This window comes from Monodon monoceros, unplaced genomic scaffold, assembly GCF_005190385.1.
Source record: "Monodon monoceros isolate NGI ecotype Baffin Bay Population unplaced genomic scaffold, NGI_Narwhal_1 Super_Scaffold_16, whole genome shotgun sequence".
Taxonomy (NCBI): Eukaryota; Metazoa; Chordata; class Mammalia; order Artiodactyla; family Monodontidae; genus Monodon; species Monodon monoceros.
The window spans coordinates 78,519,369-78,544,070 of record NW_021703772.1 but is presented as its reverse complement, the minus strand read 5'-3'; the positions used below and the strand labels follow the sequence as shown (position 1 = coordinate 78,544,070).

The following is a 24,702-nucleotide window of genomic DNA, read 5'->3' as shown; positions in this document are numbered from 1 at the left end:
AGTTGTAGCAATGCTTTCAAAGTACCCAATGCTGTCTCTGCATCCAGCAGACTGCTGCAATCCAATAGGCATATAATCCAAGCCACCATTGTAATGTTAAGTTTTCTAGTAGCCATACTTTAAAATGTAAAAAAGGAACAGGTGGGAAATTAATTTTAATAATATATTTTACTTAAGCCAATAGATGCCAAATATTGTCATTTCAACATAATATAAAATAATTAATGAGCTATTTTACCTTTTGTCATACCAAGTGTCCAAGATCCAAGATCTAGTGTATATTTCACACGTATAGGACTCAGTTCATACCCTCACATTTCAAGTGCTCAATAGTCACATGTGTCTGGTGGCTACTCTCTTAAAAGTGCAGCTCTACAACCCAAGTGTCCATCGACAGATGAATGGATAAAGATGTGGCACGTATATACAATGGAATATTACTCAGCCATAAAAAGGAAAGAAACTAAGTTATTTGTAGTGAGGTGGATGGACCTAGAGACTGTCATACAGAGTGAAGTAAGTCAGAAAAAGAAAAACAAATACCGTATGCTAACACACATATATAGAATCTAAAAAAAAAGAAAAAGAAAGAAATGAAAATTGTAAGAACCTAGGGGCAAGAAGGGATAAAGATGCAGACCTACTAGAGAATGCACTTGAGGATACGGGGAGGGGAAGGGTAAGCTGGGACAAAGTGAGAGAGTTGCATGGACATATATACACTACCAAACATAAAATAGATAGCTAGTGGGAAGCAGCTGCATAGCACAGGGATATCAGCTCGGCGCTTTGTGACCACCTAGAGAGGTGGGATAGGGAGGGTGGGAGGGAGACGCAAGACAGAGGGGATATGGGGATTTATGTATACATATAGCTAATTCACTTTGTTATAAAGCAGAAACTAACACACCATTGTAAAGCAATTATACTCCAATAAAGATGTTAAAAAAGAGAAAACAGTGCAGCTCTAGACTAACTGGCAAGCCTAAATTAGTGGAGAGACTGATTATAGGAGTTTGAAATAGATTTTTTTTTTAAATCACTTTCAAGTACCCACCCTGCATACTCAAATGAGGTAAAAGAATGTTGCAAATATTAAAAATAGATTCATTTTTCTTTCTGACTACTTGAAAGCCATTTTTTATTTTTCTCCCCCCCCCCCCAAAATAAATAAATAACCATCCTTCTAATTGTCCTTCTCTCCAATCTTATTTCCAGTAGCAACACTTTCAGGAGGCCATCTCTTTGTGAATAGTTAGTTCTAAAGGTAATATCTGCTTAGCCCTGCCTGGGCAAAATTTCAGGTTCACGGTATTCCTATCAGTGAAAATTTACTGTACTTAGATCTTTTATCCAAATAGCCCTTGGTTACACCAGTAGGTAATCTGCAATGTCAGACACTAAAAAATATTGCTGAATGGACTTCATCATCTGTAATCTCCTTCCTTCTCCTTTACTGGAGACATAATTTCCCCCAAAATACTTAAACAAGATAGAAATCATGAGGTCCCATCACAATTCAAGCAGAAGACCAAACTGACAGTCAACTCCACAGAGGGCAAAGGAAAGTATTTAAAAGCAGCAGTATCCCAGAAGAAAGTGGCCTGATTTGGGCCAAATTAAAATGGGAATTTAGGGGCTTCCCTGGTGGCGCAGTGGTTGAGAGTCCGCCTGCCGATGCAGGGGACACGGGTTCGTGCCCCGGTCCGGGAGGATCCCACATGCCGCGGAGTGGCTGGGCTCGTGGGCCATGGCCGCTGGGCCTGCGCATCCGGAGCCTGTGCTCCGCAACAGAAGGGGCCACAGCAGTGAGAGGCCCACGTACCGCAAAAAAACAAAAAACAAAAACAAAACAAATAAAATGGGAATTTAGCATGGATCTATTCATCAGTTGAACATCTGTTTCTCTGCATTCCCTGTCAGGGCTGCATTCCTCAGAGCTAGTTTACCAGACTAAATACAGACAGAGTAAGCTGTTTGCCAGGGCCTTAAAAATTATGAGGTGCACTTTCCAGGGCTGTCTAACCAAACTACATCTGAGAGACCACTCATGCACTCTTATTTTCTCCAAGTCTGACTCTGAGCATAAAACTATACAGGGTCTGCACTGAATTAAAACAATCAGATCCTTTGTGGAAATTTGCAGTTACTTGGTTACTCTGTTAGTATCCCTCTCATAAGTCAAAATGTCAAAGGACATCAGGACATGGGTTCTGTTCTCAAAACACTTTCCCATGTATCAATCACTGAGTCATCAAGCTGGCTGAGTATTTATTAACATGGTTCCACGGTGTTAATGGATGTGTTTCTTTAGCTGTAGAGTTTTCCGGTCATATACACAAATACTCTTAGTGTTTGTGTTGCGTTTTTAGGTTTACCTTAGTTACTTTCTCTGATGGCTGAGATTATTCAGCAGAGTTTTCAAGGGAAACAGTGTCCCAGCCCCATTTACTTACCTTGCTCACTTGATTGGTCACTTTCTTGGCAAATTCTATATCTGGAGGATCCGGCAGAGATGTGAATTGAGTTTGTTGTTCAGCATGACCTTTTTTGTAGGCAATCTGACAAAATAAAAGACAGGGATGCTCAAGAGCTATAGCAAATTAATCTACTTCCCACATTCCATTTGTTGACATTTTTTAGAAAAGGCTATGTCTTCCACTTTATTTGAAGTCTTACATTTTAGAGTACTGTAATTTATCCTTTTAAATGTTACAGGCCCTTTCTCTCAGCTTTACTAGTGATTTCAATTTCTTTGAGTCTTCCTTCTCCAAGACTATTGGCCTTACATCCATCCCCTTCCATTCGTCTCCACACCATGATTTACAACTAAAGTTATTCTCTTAAGTAGCACCCTCAACTCCCATCCCCTTGTCTTTACATCACACCTGCTCACAAACTCCCAGCTCTGGAAAAGTCAGGCACACACTTCAGCTGTTCTTATATCCAGGATGCTGAGTGCTGCTGAGGAAAATCACACAACTCTATGGATTAGGTAGTGACAGCACCATAAGCAGGGTTAAAAGGGACACTGGAAGAAGGTGCAGAGGTGGGAGAGGGAGCCTCTGGAACCCAAGCCTCTAGTTGAAATCTATGTGTCTACCCAATGGTATGTTCTGTGAACAGCTACTTGCTTGGTGCTGTGTGCCCAAAACTCTGCACTTATGGTATCCAATTGCTACTTCGCCTTTACTGAAGCTTGAACATCCCATTTTGTGTCTCTGGTCAGTCTCTACTCCCAGTGACTCGTCTGAAACCCCAACACTGTCCAATCCACTCCATTTTCCTCTCAGCTTCCTCTTTCATAAAGACAGCCTACACACTTATCTTTATCTATCCTCATCCCTGCCCCTCCCAGCCCCTGCATGGCTCAGAGGAAGCATCCCTTGCAGGGCATGAGTCCTGCACATGGGGTGCTGCTCACTCCAGTAGCCCTGGGTACCCAGCTCTAGAAGCCACCCCTCTTCTTTCTTACAGATTCAACAGCCCCCCCCTTCATTAGCTTCTTTCCTTCAGCCTACAAAAGGCCTCTCGAACCTTAAAATAAGCATTGTGCCCATTAACTATGCATCCCCTTGGCTCCTGTTCTCCCTTTTTTCTTCACTACTGACTTCTCTGGCTTTTTCTTCCACCAGTCTTGACCCCTGCCTCTAACAATGTAGAATATTCACAGATCCCCAGACACACAAGGTCCTTTTATGCCTCTGAACCTCAGACATGCTGTTCCCTTTCCCTGGAAGCTCCAACTCCACCCTCTCCCCATCTGCTTGCAAACTGCTACTCATTCTTCATGTCTCAGGACAGGCACGATTTCACCTCTTGAGCCTTTTTTGTCTTGATGACCTTCTCCTGGGATCTCACTCAACTTGGCCCTTACCTCCTTTAAAGGAATTATCGGATGACACTGTAACTGGTTGTTTACATGTCTGTCCCACCTTGGATTGTGAGCTCTGGGATGGCAACCTCTCATTTGGGAACCCTGTTCCCTGTCTAGTACCTGGCTGGAGCGAGGGTTTGATAACTGATTTCTGAATGTGTGTTTTACAAACTGAGGCCATCGGGGGAGATCTGAAGAGGAGAATTATCCTCCCAGCTCTTCCACTACTCAGCTGTGAGACTTCTACAGATGATTTCTTCTTCCATGTGGCAGTGTCCTTATTTATAAAGTAAATAGGTAGGATAGTTCCAAGGTCACAATCATCTTCATCATACTTTAACCAAGTCTAACTATATCTTATTCTAAAATTATCTACCTCGTGCCTATATAAACGCTTTCACAAATACTAAGTCAATTGGGATACAAAAGACAGATTTTAAAATGTATTTGTATTAATTCCATGGCTTATTTTCTTTTAAATAAGTGAAGACTTATTCTAGGCATAGGGCAACCTGTATTTTCCATGACTAGCTAAGTCCTTAAGGAGAAAGCAACATTCTGCCAGGAGAAATGCTTACTAAGTATGACATGCTGTCAAGAACTTTCTGAGAGATCAGATCTAGAAGTCCTAATTTCTGAAGAACCTTTGTTCAGAATTCTGTCTAGTTAGAATTCGGTACTCCGGATCGGCTTAGACTCTCAGTGTTTGCAAAGTCGTTTGTCTCTACTTAGATAGATAATAAGGAAAACATGGTAAGTAGGGTTAAGGACACAGAGAGGGAGAGAGAGCCTCTGAAACCAAACCCTTAGCTCAAAATCTATGAACCTACCCAGTGGTATGTTTGTGGACAACAGCTTGTTTGGGGCCCTGTGTCCAATAACTGTAGAAGTTCATGGTGCTGACAACAGTATTAATAGGCATGCTGGTAATCTGATACTTGGTCTGAAGCAAAAATAAAAGCCATACCTCAACTGCCAAGTCTTTCTGAGGCAAGGATGGGAAGATTCTACTTCGTTATTATAAATTCTTCATTATGTCTTCTATTGAGATATCTCAAAAAATGTGGTCAACTTTAATTGTTCAAAGTCCATAGCACTAAAGTGGCATGGAGGTGACTCTTCATCTCTCCATTTTGTGGGTAAAAGGAGACATTTGGAGATTAAGAGTCTTCTTGGAAACTTCTCCCTAGGCTTACATGACATGGCATTTCCTGGTTCCCCTTCAACTTCTCTGACCTTTGTTCTGTCATTCTTCTGTTGGCTCCTTTCCAGATGTCCTAAGTGTGGGTGTCCTCCAGAACTCTGCCCTTGGCCATACACTGTTCTGCCTCCCTCATACATTTTCATGTCTACAGTTGTCAGTTTTTAAAAATTATTTGACTCAAATATTAATCTCTTGTCCTGATATCACACCTGTGCAATAGAACTAAATTTCTAGTTTATCAAATGCCTTGATCTGAATGTTTCTTCCATTATCTCAACTCTATTTCTCTTTTCACTAAAGGCATCTTTACCACTTATACCCCTATTCACCCAGACTACCAGTCTGTCATAAAGTCATGGATGTTTCCTTTCTCACCTTTATCTGCAATATCTAATGTCATTAACATTTTTTTAAATACCACCTTCAGATTCCTTTCTTCCTCTCCTTTGTCTCCATCATCCCTCTGATTTGTGTTACTAAAATAATGTTCTACAAATCATGATGCTCCCTGTCTCAATCCACCATATGGTCCATCAAAATTTCTCCAGATTCTACTTTCAGGTGTTTGCTCTTTAATTCTTCTAGGTCTTTGTTAAACATTTCTTGCATCTTCTCGATCTTTGCCTCCATTCCTTTTCTGAGGTCCTGGATCATCTTCACTATCATTATTCTGAATTCTTTTTCTGGAAGGTTTCCTATCTCCACTTCATTTAGTTGTTTTCCTGGAGTTTTATCATGTTCCTTCATCTGGTACATAGTCCTCTGCCTTTTCATTTTGTCTATCTTTCTGTGAATGTGGTTTTCGTTCCAAAGGCTGCAGGACTATAGTTTTTCTTGCTTCTGCTGTCTGCCTCCTGAGATTCTACTTTTATCATGTTGTTTTCCTCTCCAAAATCTTATGATGCTTCTCAATGCCTACCATGTTATATCAAAGCTATTTTGTCTGATTTTCAAGGTCCTGCTACCAGTTTCTTACAAGTGCCTTCCTAACTGAGCACCCAAGCATTCACTTTCTTTTTTTTTTTTCAATTTTTTAAAATTGAAGTAGAGTTGATCTACAATGTTGTGCCCAGCTCTGCTGTACAGCAAAGTGACTCAGTTATACACATACATTCTTTTTTTATATTCTTTTCCATTATGGTTTATCACAGCAAGCATTCACTTTCTTTGTCCCCTGAAACTCCAGACTCATTTCACTACTGTCCCTTTGTCCAGTACTATCTCTCCTCAAAATGCCTTTCCTGTTCATCACTACCTATTCCCTTGGGATCACCACCTCCACATGGCTTTCTCTGATTATTCACACATGTCCTGTCTTTCTCTTAGCAAATATTAGACTGTATGGTTTGGGTTTGGCTTTTTTTTGTTGTTTTTTTAAATTTTTGTCTTGTTGTTTGTTATAGAACACTTTCATCTTACCAGCCTGGTTTTAAATTCTGAGGGGGAAAGGATGAAAATTTCTTGTACTTTTTCATCCTGCCAGGTATGCATGCATAATGGACTTTCAATTAAAAAAAATTATTGATCACTTAATAAAGGCCACACAACAACACTGTACATTTATGAGGTTCAAAACCAAACAGCTAATCTTAAAAGAGAGGCAGAAGGTCCCCACACATTAAAATTGCTGCCATTTACTAGCAGGCCTTAAAATTTTGTTATGCCTCTGTTATTTCCTAGTTTACCCTGTGGAAGGATAGGATTATATCTGTGCTATATTTTAATCAAATATATGCAAACTGGGATAGAAGTATGTCTATTAAACTTGCAGTTGATATCAAATGATAGGAATTAAAAAATAGAGCTCAAAAGTTGGAGATACCTTCAAATGAGTATGTATAACTTCAGTTCAGGGCAAGATAGGATCCTAGGATGCATTCTAATGAGTCTCAAGATGCCAAGTCACTTAAGTCTATGTTTAACATAAGAGGTTCAGGGGTCTATTGAATGAAAGACAATGTCTCATTCTATAATACAGTGTTTTCCTGAAGCCTAGAGCAGTCTTATTTTCAGTATGGCCTCTAGCAAATCAAGGGGTCAAGAAATAAAGTACCTCAAAACAAGGGCTAGTGCTGGACCCAAGTGGTCATCTTTGCTGCTGCTGCTCTCAATTCTAAGAGCTCTATTATGCCTTTTAAGTTCCTCTAATAAAGATTTCAAGGTCTAGGATACTAAAATTCTGGCCAGTGGGGCTGCTGACTTTTTTTTTTTCACTAACTCTGAAATATCCTCTATGTACACTCAATGGTGAGAGCTCTTTGTGAGATAACCACACCAAGATGTTTGGACAAGTACGTAGTCAGGTCCCCCGTGCAGAAGTAGGTGACATACCACAGTTCAGACTTCATGATTAGGATAGCAAAGCAAAATCCTTCAATAACATTGTTCCCTTAATACAACTGGGAAGGTGGCTATAATCCCAATAAGTTTTTTTAAATGCCACTCTAATGTCACAGAAAAACTTAACTCCAGCCAGCGGGATAGAAGGACACGTGCTCTAGCGGAAAGAACATTGGTCTTAGGATCACAAGACGAGGCTTTTGGTCTGGGCTCTGCCACTAACTACTTATGTGACCTTAGACTCAGGTTCCTCACCAGTAAGAAGAGGGCATTAGACTAACTTATATGTAATATAAATTATAAAATCTAATTTAAATTAGACATCATAAATTATGATGATTCTAGATGTACTCCTTTACAATAATAGAACTTAGTCTTTTTACAGGAGGAGTTGCAATGAACTTCTGGCTAGAAGACATAACTCGAGGTGTCCTGATTCCACACTCCCAAATGTGCACACTGCACTGCACTTACGTCACTGAGAGCTTTCTGGGCTTGGGCAACCCTCCTCAGCTCCGGGCTATCATTATATGGATAAAACAAAGTTTTGTCAGCTTCCCAGTCTTCAGTGTAAAGTTTCTAAATCAGGGAAGAATGAAAGTTATGAGAACGTGAGAACACACTTACTTGAAATATATAATTTTGAATTCATCCATCAATGGCATAAAGAACCCAGGGCAAGGTGAGAGAAAAGGTAAGTGGAATTCACAAATTCCATTCAATCCAAGTCATATCTATTAATAGCTTCTCCAGCTTCTCCTGACAAGTCTTACTTACAGAAGGGCAGATGTGTCTAATTTTGTTTCATCTCCCCTCTGTAACTGCACCTGCCTCCTGCAGCAAGTACTAATGCAAATGTAAGGAGCCAGGAAGCACTTAGCATAATTGCTGTGCTTAAACCTTTAATAAACCTTTAATAAGAGTGAGAAAATTAAAGCTTCAATGAGAGTGACAGCTGGGAATATCCAAAGTGTAGCACAGGCTCTACACTCTGTGGGTCTTTGTGGGTCTCACAGCAGGCTCTCAGGTGCATCTTTGTTTTCCCTGGTTGTTCAGATCCTCTCCTCTACTCGGCCCAAGAGCTTTCTTCTCAGTTCCTCCTGGCCAGCCCTACCCCTGCAGCCCCACATGTCTCAAGGTTACTCACAAAATGGTTGGGGAACCATATTCCAGATTAGCCAGGGTTTACAGGGTATCCCTCTGCATGACGTGTGGGAGGACATGAGAAGATAGAAGTGGCGACAGAGCAGAGGCCCTTACCTTACTGAACATAGCTGTGTTCTTGATGGCCTGGACAAGTTCAGGGGCATCAGGAGGAAGCAGGTACTTATCCTTGGTGTCTTCCCAGTTCTGCTTGTATAAAACCTGGACAGAAAGAAGAGAGGACCTGTGACTTGATGTCTCCCACAAGGGCATGAGGATTTAGAGCACAAAGGAGAGCACTATGAAGAGTCTTTCAAACTCAAGTTGTCCTCATGCAAAGCCTGCTGATGTGCCACCAGCATCAATTATGGAAACACTGACCATGTCGACATCCCATGACAATTTATCTGCATTAGTAAGCTTTTACTTGAAAAGCCTAATTTTGTAAACTAAATCATGATTCTGATTCTCTAGAGATTCTTTACAAAGGTTGCAACCTGTCAGTCATTCACTGAATTTGGATGGTAGATGTGTTTGACTTAGACGGTATTTTTTTTTAATGTTTTAATTAGTTGCCTACCTTTGAAATTTGGAGATTTCTCATAAAAATTCACCTCCCAACTTCTTTAAAAAATAAATAAGAGATTCTGGTGACACTGGGACTGCATTCTGTGCAGCACCTGCCTGGAGCTGAGTGGCATGGCCTGGGCTTTCCAACCCCCATAGCTCTGACCGGCCACTTCAGTCACCTGTGCAGCCTCCCTGACACGTGTTGCCGTTAGAGCCCACCATGCCTGTGGGTTCAAGTGAGACTGGTGAGCAGGATCTGGCCAGTCCGGTTTTCTCCTCTAAGGCCAGGCAGAGACAATGCACATGCTATTTAGTACCCCAGCTATCCATCCCATGACCTTACCTTACTGACTTGCTGCGACACTTTCTTTGCATGTTCAATGTCCTTTGCTTTTTCGTCTACGTGACAAATAGTTCTAGCAACATCGCCATCCATTCGATACTTAACCTGCAAAAATAATGCACAGTTAGAACTCATGACAGGCATGAACATGAGTATATTAAAGAATATCTTATAATAAAGAGCACTGACCCAATCACTCTATGTCTGCATCACAAAGCCAAGTTTCTGCATTTTAGGTAGAAAACTGTGATCTCCAAAGATCTATAGAGCACCTGTATTTACTGCGTGTCTGCTTTCCCGGGCAAATTTCAGCCTCTCTGTGCTCCAGTATGGAGGATCACAGCGAGCTGGAACTCCCATCTCATATCACCTTGAAGCCAAGCTTTTAGAAATCTCTTTAGGTTCATATTTACAGCAGCATAATCTATGGCCATTGCTTCCTCTAGATTTCTGGACTGGTTCATAGTAATTTGACCCCTTATTCTCTCCACACCTATTTAAAGCCCTCAAATTCCCAGTAGTAGGCATATTTTTGAAATGTCTCTCTCCTTTATTTTCGCAATGCAGCCCACCTCACTGAGTTGATCTTGTACTTTCTTGATTCTGCGAAGTTCTGGGGTATCAGTTGTGATGGCGTATGGCTGTCCTTTTGCCTTCTCATAGTTCTTCTTGTATTTATTCTAAAAAGAATATCAGATATTAGCCTAAACCCTGACAACACAGTAGCAGAAATTTCAGGCAATGCACACATCCCCATCTTATTTTTTTAATCTTGCAGGTTATAACAATTATCAATTATAATAGCTCTCTTTTTGTCCCCTACCCTGATTCTCAAAAACTAAAATAGATAGGTTAATTGTTCTTCCTAAACATGGCTGAATACTGGAGACAGTAGAAATTTTATTATAAAATATTGTCTTGGAAATGCCCTAAAATGATTCTTTCAATATTTTTATCGTCTAAATTCACACATAAAAAGCTGGAACCTCAATAATTTTAGGAAATAAGTATAGAAATTGAGTCAAGTCTGAAAAGATTTGATTGCTAATACAATGCAAAAATATTCAGTTCAGAAGTTGCAGCTAAATCTCAGTAATTTAGATAACTGAGACACCAGCTGAATTAATGGGAAGTCTAAATTATGAGTATTTTGAAAAGGAATGCAATTTTATTATTTCTGCTAAATATACGAGTTCTTGCTTTAACAGTAATATGCATAATTTATCATTATTAATGCTTCAGGAAGACTCAAGTGGAATAGTCAACAATCTAAATTATACTATTGATTTCATTACTAATCACTTTAAAAATATTACAAACCTTTGCCAACATTTTGTTCAGACCATCAGAAATTCTTGAATATTAGTGTCTGAATTAATGAGATTTTTATGACAATAGATTGACAAATAAATTTTTCTATCTTTGCTGAATACGACTGTGATAAAAGAGGCAAGATAATCTTGTTTTTAGAAATCTAAATTTTAGAAAACCTAAATTTTAGATCATTCAATAATCTGAACTAGAAATTTACCAAATAGTCCCCAGTAGTTAACACTCAACCAGAAATGAATATTTATTGGCCAACCACAACAGGATGCTTTTGACATAAGCATTAATCCTATATAATTCGATGTTCCCCTGAGGACCTTTCATCTTTTTCAAACCTCCAGAGGATGTGCAATCAGGCCACCTAGTGAGACCTCAGTCTACTCTGGAAATCAACAAGTGAGATCCATTCAAAGGGGTCTAAACCTGCTGCCAGTCAGTGTAACTTACGGAAATGTACATGGAAATGTAAGGACCAGGGATCATCAAAAGCAATGATTCTCAACCTGGGCTGCACATGAGAGCCTGGGAAGCTTTTAAAAATCCTCCTCTACAGGTCCCAGGCCTGCCTGGACCAATTAAACTAGAACAGCCTGGGCATCAGTAGTTTTAAAGCTTCTTGGTAATTCCAATGTGCAGCCACAGTTAAAAAACTGCTGTTCCAAGGTACAGTAAAACATTCTGATCCTCAGTTTCAGAAGAGTTCTTAGTCTGATCCTGGCTTGTTCAACTACACGTTCTTTTCCACTATACCTCCTAGATACCTTGTTATATACTGTTAGCTAGTCTACTTGAAGGGCATCATGCTCAGACATAGGGTAGATAAGTGTTATTTAGCTTCTGTGAACTGATTTCAACTAAATCTATATCTATAAATCTATAACTATGATTTCCATTATTCTAGACTGGCTATCAAAGAGTGATTAAATCCAGTAAATGCTTTATAGTTGGCCTTATGCTTATTTTGTGGGGACAATTTCAATAAGGATGCTTCCCCTGATGCTGCAATGGTGCAAGTAAATTACCTGAAAGCAGAATTCAAGAGTTACAAGACATTATATTTCTGTACAATAAGTTTTGTCTCATACATGGTTGAGAAACAAAATCCAGCCAGCATCCAAAACAGAGTTGGCTGAGATCAGTAATTTCTCAATAATAAAACCAGATAAGCAGAAGTTGTTTGAAACTTACTGTGCTGAAGAGATCCTGCATTTTCTGACTGTGTGCAATGTAAGGGGTCATGAACTTTGAAGGGTCCACCTTCTTTCGAACGATTCTCTTCCTCCCCATCGGCTTTGCTGGTACTGGCTGTGCCAGTGCCGGTTTGGAAGTTTCTGATTGCCCATAGTCAGATGTCTTTGTTGTCGTAGTTTCATAGATTTCTGTTACTGTCTGAAAATTTGACATGCAGTTATGTCAAAATTTGACAACATTGTTATGAAAGTAAAAACTGAGATACCATAGTCTTGATATACATTATTCTAACTTCAAGTCAGACTGATATCCCTGGTGTTACTTCTCCATATCTAAAGCAGGCCAAAGCAGGAACTTACATGCTATATTCATGTGAAGGCATATTGTGTGACGTAAATCTGAATGCTGATTGTGTCAGATTGCATGGAATAAAATGGTTACTCTTTACTGACTTGCAACATTACCTTAAAATTCCATTTGCCTAAAGGAACACCTTAAGATAGGATAAAAATCAAAAATAAAAATATTTTCAAACATTTAAAAATCTTCTTAAACTGCATGGGTAAAGTAAAAGCAAACTGGGATCAGGGAACAAAAAAATGAAGACAATCAAATAAAGCTCAAATTCTTGACTTTAATATTAACTATTAAATGATTCTAAGAAAAAGTTGGTTGCTTGTTCTGCAGGTGTTTTAAGCATTCTGTAGTATGAGACAAAGAATGATGAACTTGAAAAAATGAATCACATCAATATTACAAGTGATTACCATTCTTTTGGCTTAGTCAGTTAGCACAGGGAGATCAGCTTGGTGCTTTGTGACCACCTAGAGGGGTGTGATAGGGAGGGTGGGAGGGAGACACAGATGGAGGGGATATGGGGATATGTGTATTCATAGAGTTGATTCACTTTGTTATACAGCAGAAACTAACACAACATTGTAAAGCAATTATACTCCAATAAAGATGTTTTTAAAAAATTAATGTGAACTGGAGTGCCATTTACACTAATAAATGCTTAGGTAGACAAGAATAATGATGACAACATAATGGGGTAATTGGTTAGCCTCACAACAGTCCTACGTATGTGGTAGGTGGGAGATTGTTGTTTCTTACAACAGGCTTTATAGTGGAAGAAACGAAGGTCCAAAGTTTGGGTCTAGTCCAAGGTTAAAAATACAGTATGTAAGAAAAGAAGATAAGTAGCTAAATCTTCAATCCATCTCATAGTAAAATTTCCTTCACAGCTTATATCATCTGTACCAAAGGAAGAGTTCCAGCATCAATTATGAAAATAGAAACCTAAATGATAAGGAAATTGTACATCTATGACAACTACCTCTACTCTTGTCAGATCATTGTTAATAGGTTGCTCTCTGCCCGTTATTACTGATGTATGGTTGATGGTGAGAAACTAACCAATTTACAACATCTACAGATGTTAGTTTTTATGCAGGCTTCAGGGTTAGCCATCCATATCACTATTTGTCATGCTCAAGAGAAACAGCTCCATGCAGAAAATGAAGCATGAGAGAGCTTGATAAAAAAAGTTCCAACTTGGAATATTTATGGAAATGACTTTCTCAGAATTCCTAATGTGCCAAAATCTAAGTAGCATTTTATTGTATCATCAAGAACAAAGGCTTGGAGGTGCCATCTCTTTTGGCAGAGCTGGTGCCCCAGAAGTTATGACAGTACACAATAAAACTGTTGGTCCCCATGCAAATCACAAGTCCAAGGCAATACCTTTGCTGCAGTCAGGTGATAGCCAATGACGTCATTCTAATAAGCATCACCTACACCAAAAATACAATACGAATAACAGGGGAAACCATCCCTAGCCATCTTGGATATATCGAATAGTAAAAACAGGTAACTTTCATTCTTTGAACACCGGCTGCTGGGCACACATGTGAGTGATCCTCCAGATTCTCCCTTTTGCCAGCTCGGTGGCCCTGGGAGTCTGAGAGAGGAGAAGGCTCCTTCTGCTTTAATGAGCATGCAGCTCGTGCAGGTGTGGGCTGGGTCTTACCTCCCCCGGCACCTCTTCATAGACTGTCTCCTCTGTGTAATACTATAAATAGAGAACAAAGTTATCATGAGAACTAAAGCAGAAATCACCTCTGCTCTGCCTCAGTAGAACCACTTGGCTTATTTCACTAGTCCAGTTGGTTTTCAATATTTGTGGGAAGGACGTAGACGAGGGAGGCTGCTCACATTTTGGAACGCATTCCAACTATGTGAAACATCAGGGTAGCTACAGTGAAAGCCCTCAGACTGGACAAGGAGATGCAGACAGAATGACGAGGAAAGTGTCTGATGCTGGCTATTTATCTGCTGAAGCTATTTTACTTGAGACAAGTAAAATTCTTTTCTTATGGTACCCTAGATAGAGTTTGCTGAGAAAAGAACATAATAACAATATCTTGAGTGTGGGGGTTGGCAGAGAGGAACTGTGATAAAACTCACTGCTGACTAACAATAAAAAAGAAGAAAACCAGAAACCTCAGTGTGAATAAAATTTTAAAATATTGTTATCATGGAAATGATAGATCCGAAAGCACAGACACATCTCAATTATCCCTATACCACCCTGAGTACTAAGTAATAAGAGTTTCTTCTGGAGTGATGGGCAAATTGCTTCTAGTAGCATGATGGTCCTGAAAGGGTTGCTACGGAGAAATTCCTCATCAACAAAATGTGGGAAAGTTAGGCAGCGATTTGCCACTGATGGCTCTGAGGTGCCTGCAGGCTGGATATGAAGTCAAATCTACTTTTGAGCTACTTCTGACATCACTAGCAATAAATAGACGTGGATAGGAGCTGGCTGACATTTTGTTTCAGATGCTAAGGAGAGTGGAATCCTGCCCCCAGCATCACCCAGCAAAGCTGGGTGAACAGAAGGAAAGACTAGTTTAGGCCGAGGCATACAAGGAAAGGGATAAAAATGAAACACTTGGTTCATTTTCTCAGTTAACAAAATGTATAACGTTTTATGCTTCATTTTTTCTTTACCACCAAAACATTCTTGGGGGGAGGAAAAAACACTGAAGGCAAAATCCCTCTCGGGGGCCTTTCTTTTGCCCTTGGTTCAGGGAACTCTCATCAAATTACTTAACCATTGTCAGTAGGCCACATGGTCTGTTTCACTTGCAGTAAAATTAGCATAAAACTTGCTTAACGTCCCCCACTCCTGTGCTTTCTTAGCTCCTGTACTATTTTTTAAAAATTTGAAATCTAATTCTGTCTCTGTGCCCTTACACATAGCAACATAAATCACAAGCTCTTACAGGACAGAGAATCTCTTGTGTGCTGTGCCTTCATCACCTGGGAACTATCATTTGGACACTTTAGGAAATGCTGTTTGATGCTGATCTACATGGAAACATTTTTCTGGCCACACAAAACATCAGTGACTTGAAAAGAAATTTTAAACTAAAGTCAGTGATTCACAACTATTTTGGATTTTCTTAGCATCCAAGTAAAAGCAGCTCTTTGGTAGCCATCAAATTTTACCTTTACTGGGCTCTCATCATTAGTAAACATGTCTTAGAAAAAAGCTTACCAAAAAAGGCAACATTATCCAAATGGTTGGCATTAACTTACATGCCAAATCTCACTTTTTTTTTTTAGAGCTGTGCCACTAATTAGATAGTATATCTCTGCCTTTTCCTTTCTTTCCAAGTTTAAGTTTGAGTACAGAATGACAGTACAATTTTATTTAGTTGTCCAAGATCCCCAGGAGATATATTTTTAAAGCTAGTTCCTGTCTGTTTTGTGAATTCTTCCCTGCCCGTTTTCTTAAATCTGCCACCATCCCATTCTCATGGCATCTTTTTTGAGGTCAGAGAGACCTTGGTTCAATTCTCTCTGGCAGAAAGTCTATTAGTATATCACCTGCTGGTCAGACCCAGAAGCAGTAATGGGAACAAAATGGCAAGGGTGAGATGCCTAAAAATAGCCTCCTCCATTTTTATGACATCTAGTTAAATCCATCAAATCTAGCACTAAGGACAATTTCCAGGGACCAATGAACACAATTATTTTAAGAAAGACAAGGTATATTTAAGCTGGAGGCTAAAAAGTATTCCTGGTATTACCATCATAGGAAAGGCAATTTAATTTATAATTGTGTTAGTGCTTCATAGTGATTATTCTGACCATCAGGGACGTATGTAAAATGCACTAGTGATAATACTGAACACTGAAGACATGACCTTTGGCATTTAAGCCAGATAAGTTGAACATTATATTGAATGAGTCTCAGTCTGGGTTTTTTTTTTCTTTTCCTTCTTCTTCATATTCTTCAGTAATAAAAGCAATTTTATTTGTAGAATAAAATTTTCTTGACCTAAATATAAACTGCTCCATAAAATAATCTTCCAAAGATAAATTTTGGCATGTTCAATTTGAATTTGATTCTGGGTAACTCTTAAAGTTAATTTCATTCTTATTAAAAAGCACAGATTTTCAAAGCTGCCTCCACCTATCTTGGGCACTTAGAGATTTTCACATGTGTAGATCATCATGGTTAATTGGTAATTATTAAGGACCTTCAGATTCAATGGCAATGTATCACATGGATGCTAAAGGCAAGAGGTGGTAAAGAAAACCCACAACATAATAAAAACAAAATAAAATAAATATAAAATATATATATATAATAAACAATTAACTTTATAACTCATGTCAGATATCCACCAATAATCTTGAGGGAATATTTCAAGATGCCCACTATGATCTTTGTTTTTTTTTCAAAATTCAAATGCAAAAGCTAGTCTTGTTCCCTTGGGTAAATATATTGGAGTTGGTGGGGAAGTGTGGCTCCAGCTGTCACTTGTGAGACAAGTAAAAATAAACTCATGAGTTTGCTTTTATATATGTATGTGTGTGCACATAAACACATATATAAAATCTCCCATATGTCTATAAGCTCATATATATACATTATTCTGAACACTTGGTCCATTTCGCCCTATACATAGATAATTAGCTGATTGAAGCAAAGAGTAAGTAGCTCTTTTTCCTCTGTGGCTGTGCAGACACTAAGAAATAGAGTTCAGTTCTCAGAACTTTCTCTTCATCCCCTCAGTCCCTTTGATCATGGGGTCTGGGAAGTGGGGAAGAATGTAACTTCAGAAGACAAATGAAAATCTGTCTTTACAACACACTTTTTTTTTTTTTTCTGAGAGTTTAAAGAAAAGCAGAAGTGGGAAACAGTGATACTTCTTTTCAGTTCTACTCCCACATAATTATAGTGAAACTGAACGTAAAATATTCCTTTCTTATGCTTTAATGATGACTCCTTGAGAAGTTATAATAGACAATGTGTTTTTCGAATGATTAGTTCACCTACACGATTTTGGTTGTCGCCACATAAAATTCTCTGCTGTCAGAGTCAGGATTTTAAAAAATCTTACCTCCACCACCTCCTCATATTCTTCGTCATCTGCCATTTTCCCAGAGTAGTAGTGGCACCTACAAACTTTTCATATTCCAGATGAATGAAAATACATTAGAATCTATACACTAGAAAATACATTAGAATCTATCCCCAGGACTGAAACCATCTTATAACATTCTAAAAACAGAATTTAAGGCTAATCCATTCTACATATTCATATATTTTTGCAGGCTAAGTGAGAAAAGACATTTAAATACAGGTCTAAAAAATCTGAGGCTTCAAATTTCTTTTTTTTTTCAAATTTCTTTCTCTTGATTCCCACAGGAATATGTTTTATATTGCTACTTCTAGCTACATGATCAATTTAGCTAAAGTTGTAAAAGGAAGCTGAGGTAAGGGAGGTAAAGGGTTTGGATTCAAAGGTACAGAGTATTTACATTTCCAGATACCTGGAGAACAGTATTTTCAAGTAAAATTTCAAGCAAAAATTTTAGTGAAAGTTCAGCTTGGCTTTCAGAAAAAGTTGGAGTTTTTCCTGGTAGCACCCAAATTCTAGGAGGGCTGCCTTAGGTCTACATCCTGTTCTACTACATTGTATGCAATAGATCCTATGCTCCAAATTAGAACACATAAAAATAAATCTGTCAACGGACTTTAAAAGAAAAAGTAGAAACCTCAAGGCAATGGGGTTATTCTCTTCCCGAACACCATTGGCCTGTGTGGCTTTTTCTCTTTTGTTTCTGTAGCTCTGTTCAAACCTGAAAAATAACAAATTGTTAAAGCATTGATTGAAGTACATATGAGATGGTGGGTCTCTGGCCTAAGCTTCTAATTCAGGAACTAGCAAAAGGATCTCCCAAGGCCTTCTTAGTTTGACGCCAGAGAGTAGGACTCTCCCTTGATAAAAGTGGATGATGATTTGGAGCAGCTGTCCCTTCGCCCAAAGATATTTGCCATGTAAATCAATACCCCAGCTGTGGCTGGTTTTGTTACGCTAGCAAAGCTGCCGCTCCTTCTGAGGCAAATGAAGCCCAGTAGAACCAGATAAATATAGGAACGTAGAACATAGATCCTTTTTGTACTAACATATTTAGGAAAAAAAAAAGGCAAAAAATGAAAAAAAATTTGTTAGACAACAGAGCCAACTCAGTCAAGCAATAAATTGGTTAATACAGGACTCGACTCTAATCACACACTACATGTCACGTATTAGTAAGGTCTGAGTAGGGCAATGGGGTTACAGACTTTCCTAGTCACATTTGCGTCACTCATTTCCCCAGTTACAACCCAAACTTTGGAAAATACTTCAAGGGAAGTTGTGGAACAGGTCCTGAAAGAATATTACAGAAAAAGCCATAAATTGGCCTTACCTTCAATCTACCAAATAAATTTCCTCAGCAGCAAAGCCTCTCCCAACTCTCCCCTCCTGAGAACCCCAGGCAAGAGCCAGCGAGGAGCCTGGGCTCCGAATTATCATGTGGCCAGAGCAGCCAATCAGATCTCGAGTTGCTCAAATTTCAGAAGCTAAATATACTGAGTGAGCTTCTGAAAACCACCTGTTCATCAATTCCACTAAAGGATAAAGGGTAACAAATTGCTTGTATAGAAGTATTCAAATGTAATGGAATTTTACCTAACTTCCACAGTATGTGGTTCTAATTTATGTTTAATCTCTCATTTCCTACAGCTCTGTTTAATACCATATTCATGCAAAATAATTTAGAAGAAAATCAGCATGACTTTGAGGGGCTTTAAGCTTTCTGCAACTTTCTTCCTGTCAATTTTCCAGTCTTCATGGAGATAACTATGCTTGCTCATATACAGCTCACCAGGTGAGCCACAGGTAAGTCACAGGTGTTAATGTGAAAGAAACAGGGGGATAAGATCCAGAAAACATCAAGTTGGCGAAACCAATTTTTAAAAATGTGATAAAAATGAAGTGATTGGTGAAAATACCTGATGGTGACACTAGATAAGGTATCCACAGGGCATAATTAGAGAGATTAGGCCCCATCATTTTTCTATTACTAAACCAGGTGGGGAGAATGCCAAGACCATGTTCATCACCTTCTCCCTTTCTAAGCATGCCTAGCTGCTAGGAATGCAGAGCCTCTCATATGTAACTGGGTTATTGATTTTCTATTTACTCAAATGCTTCCTAGAAGCAAAGTGTGAGTGCAGGCACAAAAGGGTTCAATTTCTGAACAGCAAGGGCAGATAAAATGGAAATCAGTAAATTACTAGAAGATAATGCTCTATTATGCAAGTCAGAGTGTAAGACATTGACTTCGTAAAAATCATCCAAAAATTTTCTACCTGAAATCAATTTTCACTGATTTAATCCCTTTCCACTTCCCTGTATTAAGGCAAAAACCCCATGGGTCACTCACATCTTGATATGGATTTGAAACTAAACATATTGTTATAGTTCTTTTTGGTTAAATGTTAGGAAGTAATGTCACATTTCAAACATACGTATCTCTCCCCCTTCCATGATTCATATGGTGGTAAAATTTGAACATCATTTTATCATCTGAATTAATTATACCTGTTCCTTTTGTTTCCACAGGTTTTATGACAAAGGAATATTTGTGTGGATTATGAGATCATTCACCTGGCAGCTGCAAACTAGAATTATGACTTACTATTCATTATGTGCTTTTTAAAAGATGGTGTTAAATTGAAAAATAATACAGGCCTTTTAAAAAGTAAAAAATAGGCATAGATTAATGCTTATCTGGAGTTATGCCCTCGAGACAAAAGAGCACCTCTATTTTTCTGGCCTATCAACGGCCTCTTCTGTTGAAAAAGAATCAATTGACACCTTGATCTATTGGTAGCTTCTTATCATACGCCTTATACATAGTAAGTGCTCAATAAATGTTAGCTATTATTATTTTTAAATTATTATTACATCTTTAAACATTTTATTGGAATCTTTACTCTTTATATTAGACTGAAATACCAAAATATTGTGAAGCTTCTGAAACCAGTCGGTAGTTAGTCTCAGAATTTATGAATCAATAGGAATTTGGCTATAAGCCAATATAATTGGCTACAAAACAAAGCAGGGTACAGTGAGGTACCAATAGCAGAGCTTCAGATGATGCTTTCTGAAATATCAAAGTATAGAAGTGTCACGTCTGGGGACCAGAAAAGATTTGATGGAGGAAATGGCATTGTAAAAGAGTTTTTGTTGCTGCAGTTTGATTTTATTAATTATTTTAACCAAATTTTATCTGCACATCATTTAAGAATCAAATAGTTTTGCAAGGCTTGTTATTAAAATCAGTGCCTCTTTCCACTATTCCTTTATTTTTCCCACCCTGGAAACAATAATTTTAACCCTTTTAACTGAATCTTTTGTTATTTATCTCTACACATTTAACAAAATGTCTATATTATTCTTTTCTGAGTTTTCCAGTCATTGGTATTATCTGTCAGGTTCCCACCTTGGAAGATCAGGCTTTAGTTCTCTTTTATATAACCCCCACTCTCACCAGACACAAGCCTCATCCCCCATCTCTATCCTCCCAATAATGTTCTATTTATGTAATTCAGAATTCAATGTTTATGTTATTATGATTGCAAAAGGCCATTCATAGCTGAACCCCATATATATATTATGATTATTTTTCTTTTCCTGCACAAGGGTTTGTTTTTCTGCAAGTTGATAGTTTTTGTTGCTGTTGTTGTTGTTTGTTTTCTGTCTCTCCTTTTTTTTCTCCATTGGCTTCATTTTTCCAGATAAGCAGTATCCAATAGAGTTCTCTGTAGTCATGGAAAAGTTCTATACCAGCACCACCAAGATGGTAGCCACCAGCCACGTGCAGTTATTGAGAATTCAAAATATGGCTGGCATGACTGCACAACTGAGTTTTTATATATTTTTTTGTTTAATTTAAACTTAAATAGTCACATGGGGCTGGTGGTTATGGTGTTAACAGCACAATTCTAGAGGCTTATCACTACCTCAAACTTTCTGTCTAAATCCGTTCTTGGTGTTTTCAAAGACATCAAGTAGCATTTTATAGTTATATCCATTTCATCTTAGATCTCTCAGGGAGCCTTTTGTTCTATCCGACCTAATTTCCTGGTACTCAGATCTCATCTTGATGCCCCTCACTGTCATTCTGGGGATTATGTAGATTATAATATGAAAATTCCCATTCCTTTAACTAATATTTATTATGTACAATGTAGCAGGCACTGTTCTAGGTGCTTCCATCCTGCAGCAGGAGTTGACTAAGCACTTCTTGCTTTTTATCGGAACTGCAATTTGGTTTGGGACAGAAATATGCTAATTTAAAAAATACATTCCTCCTCAATTCCTTAAATGTTAGGGGAAAAAGGTGACATAGTTTTGCCAATAAGATTTAAGTGTAATTCTAGAGAATAAGCCTTCTGGGAAAGGTATGATTTTACTGAGGAACAGGGTCAGATTCAGCAGGCACGTACTGTTTTCCTCTTGCCATTCCACCCTTCTCTAGGCCTGGGACACAGATGTAATGTCCGGGGGCAGAGCATGAGGGTGTAAGTTATACACTAAGAAAAGTAAAGCTAGAAGGAGACTCAGGCTTTAATAACCCCCTTAATTTTTATATTTTGTAATTATTTTATAATTTAATAAGTTTAATATATAATTGCACAAATAATTACATTGTATTTTAAATTTTCCTGCATATTATATATTTTTTTCTATTTTGCACTTTACCAACTACTAATAAAGTTGGTTATTCATATGTTTATCGACCATTTGTATCTTTTATTCGGTGTATTATTGGCCCATATCTCCCCACCTATACTGATTTATAGTCATTCTTTTTTTTTTTTAATTTTATTTATTTATTTATTTTTGGTTGTGTTGGGTCCTAATTGCTGCGCGTGGTCTTTCTTTAGTTGCGGTGAGCGGGGGCTACTCTTTGTTGCAGTGTGCGGGCTTCTCATTGCGGTGGCTTCTCTTGTTGCACAGGCTCTCGGTGCATGGGCTTCAGTAGTTGGGGCATGCGGGCTCTAGAGCACAGGCTCAGTAGACGTGGCACACGGGCTTAGTTGCTCCGCGGCATGTGTGATCTTCCCAGACCAGGGCTCGAACCCTTGTCCCCTGCATTAGCAGGCGGATTCTTAAGTACTGCGCCACCAGGGAAGCCCCAGTCATTCTTAATATATTATAGCTATTGGCCATGTGTTTCTTCTGTGTGTCGTATTTCCTCCAAGTTGTTTGTGGTATGTGTGGCCATAAAGATGTTTTAAATCCATATGCAGTCAAATCAGGCAATCTCTTCTTTCCAGTTTCGACTCTACTTAACAAGTAAATTGAATTTGAAATGCCACTTTTAGCACTTGTTGAATTAACATGGATGTCTGTTTCTAGTCTCTTGTGTTTTTTCTTGTTTTGTTCTCCTTTTACTTTCTGGGTTTTTGTTTTTGTTTTTTACTTTAATTTTGTTTCTGTTGTGAAGTATAATATACGGAAAACTGTATAAAGCTTATGTGTACAGTTTAGCAAACAGTGGTAAAGTGAGCATTTATATAACTATCACTCAGGTACAAAAAGGTCATTTCTGTCGTGACCTTGAGAGTAAAAATGTCCTTGCTTTTATTTTTAGTTTTGCCACCTCTGTATGCACTCCTAAACAATATAGTTTAGTTTTGTCTGTTTTTAAATTTTATATAATGGATTCATGCTATATGTAATTTTTATAACTTAACTTTTCACTTAATGTCATTACTTTTATTATTGTATAATATTATCATATAATAATGTTTATTATTGTGTAATAATTTAATTATTGTACAATATGACAATACTTCTATTTATCCATTCTGCTGGTGAGGAGGAACTGAGTATATCCAGCTTTTGTCAGTTAAGAGCAAAGTTGAAATGAACATTGTTGCACGTGTATTCTGGTACTCATAGACAATTAACTGACCAGAGTACATAAGTAGGCAGGTAAATTATAGGTCGAGGAGTATGCTTATCTTCAACTTTATTAAATAATGCTACCTGTTTTCCAATGTTGGTACCAATTTACATTCTTATCATGTAAATTGATAAGAACTTTTTACATTCTTTACATGTATGCTCTTAACCTGGCCACCACTTAAGATTAAGCTTTCTAAATTTCATCTGTCTGATGGGTGTGAAATAATGTAATCTTGTGGTTTTAATTTGCATTTCCATGACTACTAGTAAAGTTGAACTCTTTTTCGTATGTGTATTAGACATTTGGATGTTTTGTTGTTTTTTGAGAAGTGTCTGTTTAATTCTCTTGCACATTTTTCTGTTGAGTTCTTGGCCCCCTGTTCATTGATCTAATAGTATCCTATAAAGGATACTAATCCTTTGATGGTTATATATGTTGTAAATATCTTCCTCTCTCTGTGGTTCTTTTCATTAGTTTCACACTGACATTTGATGAACAGGAGTTCTTAATTTTCATGTAGTCGACCTCATCAATTTTCTCCTTTGTGACTAGCGCGGACAGGTGGACACGGAAGGGGAAGGGGAGGGTGGAATGAATTGGGAGATTAGGTCTGACATAAATACACTACCATGTGTAAAGTAGATAGCTAGTGCGAACCTGCTGTAGAGCACAGGGAGCTCAGCTCGGTGCTCTGTGATGACCTAGATGGGGGCGGGGGTAGGTCCAAGAGGGAGGGGATATAGGTATACATAGAGCTGATTCACTTCATTGTACAGGAGAAACTAACACAACATTGTAAACCAGTTATATTCCAATTAAAAAAAAAATTCTTCCCTAAGATAATGAAGATGTGTTCCTGTATACTTTTCTAAATACTAGGAGTCTTACCTTTCATATTTGTGTTTAACCTATCTGGAAATTTTTTTTTTATATAATGAACAAGAGATCTAATTTTATTTTTTGCATATGGATAGCCAATTATGCCAGCACCTTTTATTAAAAATTCCATTGTTTCCCCACTGATGAAATTCCTCCTCTGGTATCAATCTTATCTATATATGTATGAGTTCTTTCTGGACTCCCTATTCTATCCACTGGTCTACAATATCACACTGTTGTAATTCTGTAGCTTTATAATCTGCCTTGATGTCTGGAAGAGCAAGTCCTCCCACCATATTATCTGTAAGAGAGTTTTGGCTCTACCTGTCTTGGATATTCTACATAAATTTTAGAAGTGGCTTATCAATTTCCCTAAAAAGTGTTCATTCAATTAATCTATTTGACTCTTCCTAAATCAGTATCACACTGTTTTAGTTATTGTACCTCTTTTGTATGTTTTGATATCTGTAGGGCAAGCTTCCTTCATTCTTCTAAAAT

The 24,702-nt window shown here is 38.1% G+C and overlaps 1 protein-coding gene across 1 annotated transcript in view; it reads right to left on the bottom strand.

The window, feature by feature from the left end:
* NEB (nebulin) overlaps positions 1–24,702 on the bottom strand; it is a 253,510-nt gene that overhangs the window by 181,827 nt on the left and 46,981 nt on the right. Inside the window, exons 8-16 of the mRNA XM_029224606.1 lie at positions 18,073–18,156; positions 17,415–17,479; positions 14,027–14,068; positions 11,995–12,195; positions 10,050–10,157; positions 9,478–9,582; positions 8,682–8,786; positions 7,896–8,000; positions 2,457–2,561 (exon numbers count right to left, since the gene is read on the bottom strand). Coding sequence (XP_029080439.1) covers positions 2,457–2,561; positions 7,896–8,000; positions 8,682–8,786; positions 9,478–9,582; positions 10,050–10,157; positions 11,995–12,195; positions 14,027–14,068; positions 17,415–17,450 — 807 coding nt within the window. The 5' untranslated portion in view covers positions 17,451–17,479; positions 18,073–18,156. The remainder of the gene's footprint in view (positions 1–2,456; positions 2,562–7,895; positions 8,001–8,681; positions 8,787–9,477; positions 9,583–10,049; positions 10,158–11,994; positions 12,196–14,026; positions 14,069–17,414; positions 17,480–18,072; positions 18,157–24,702) is intronic.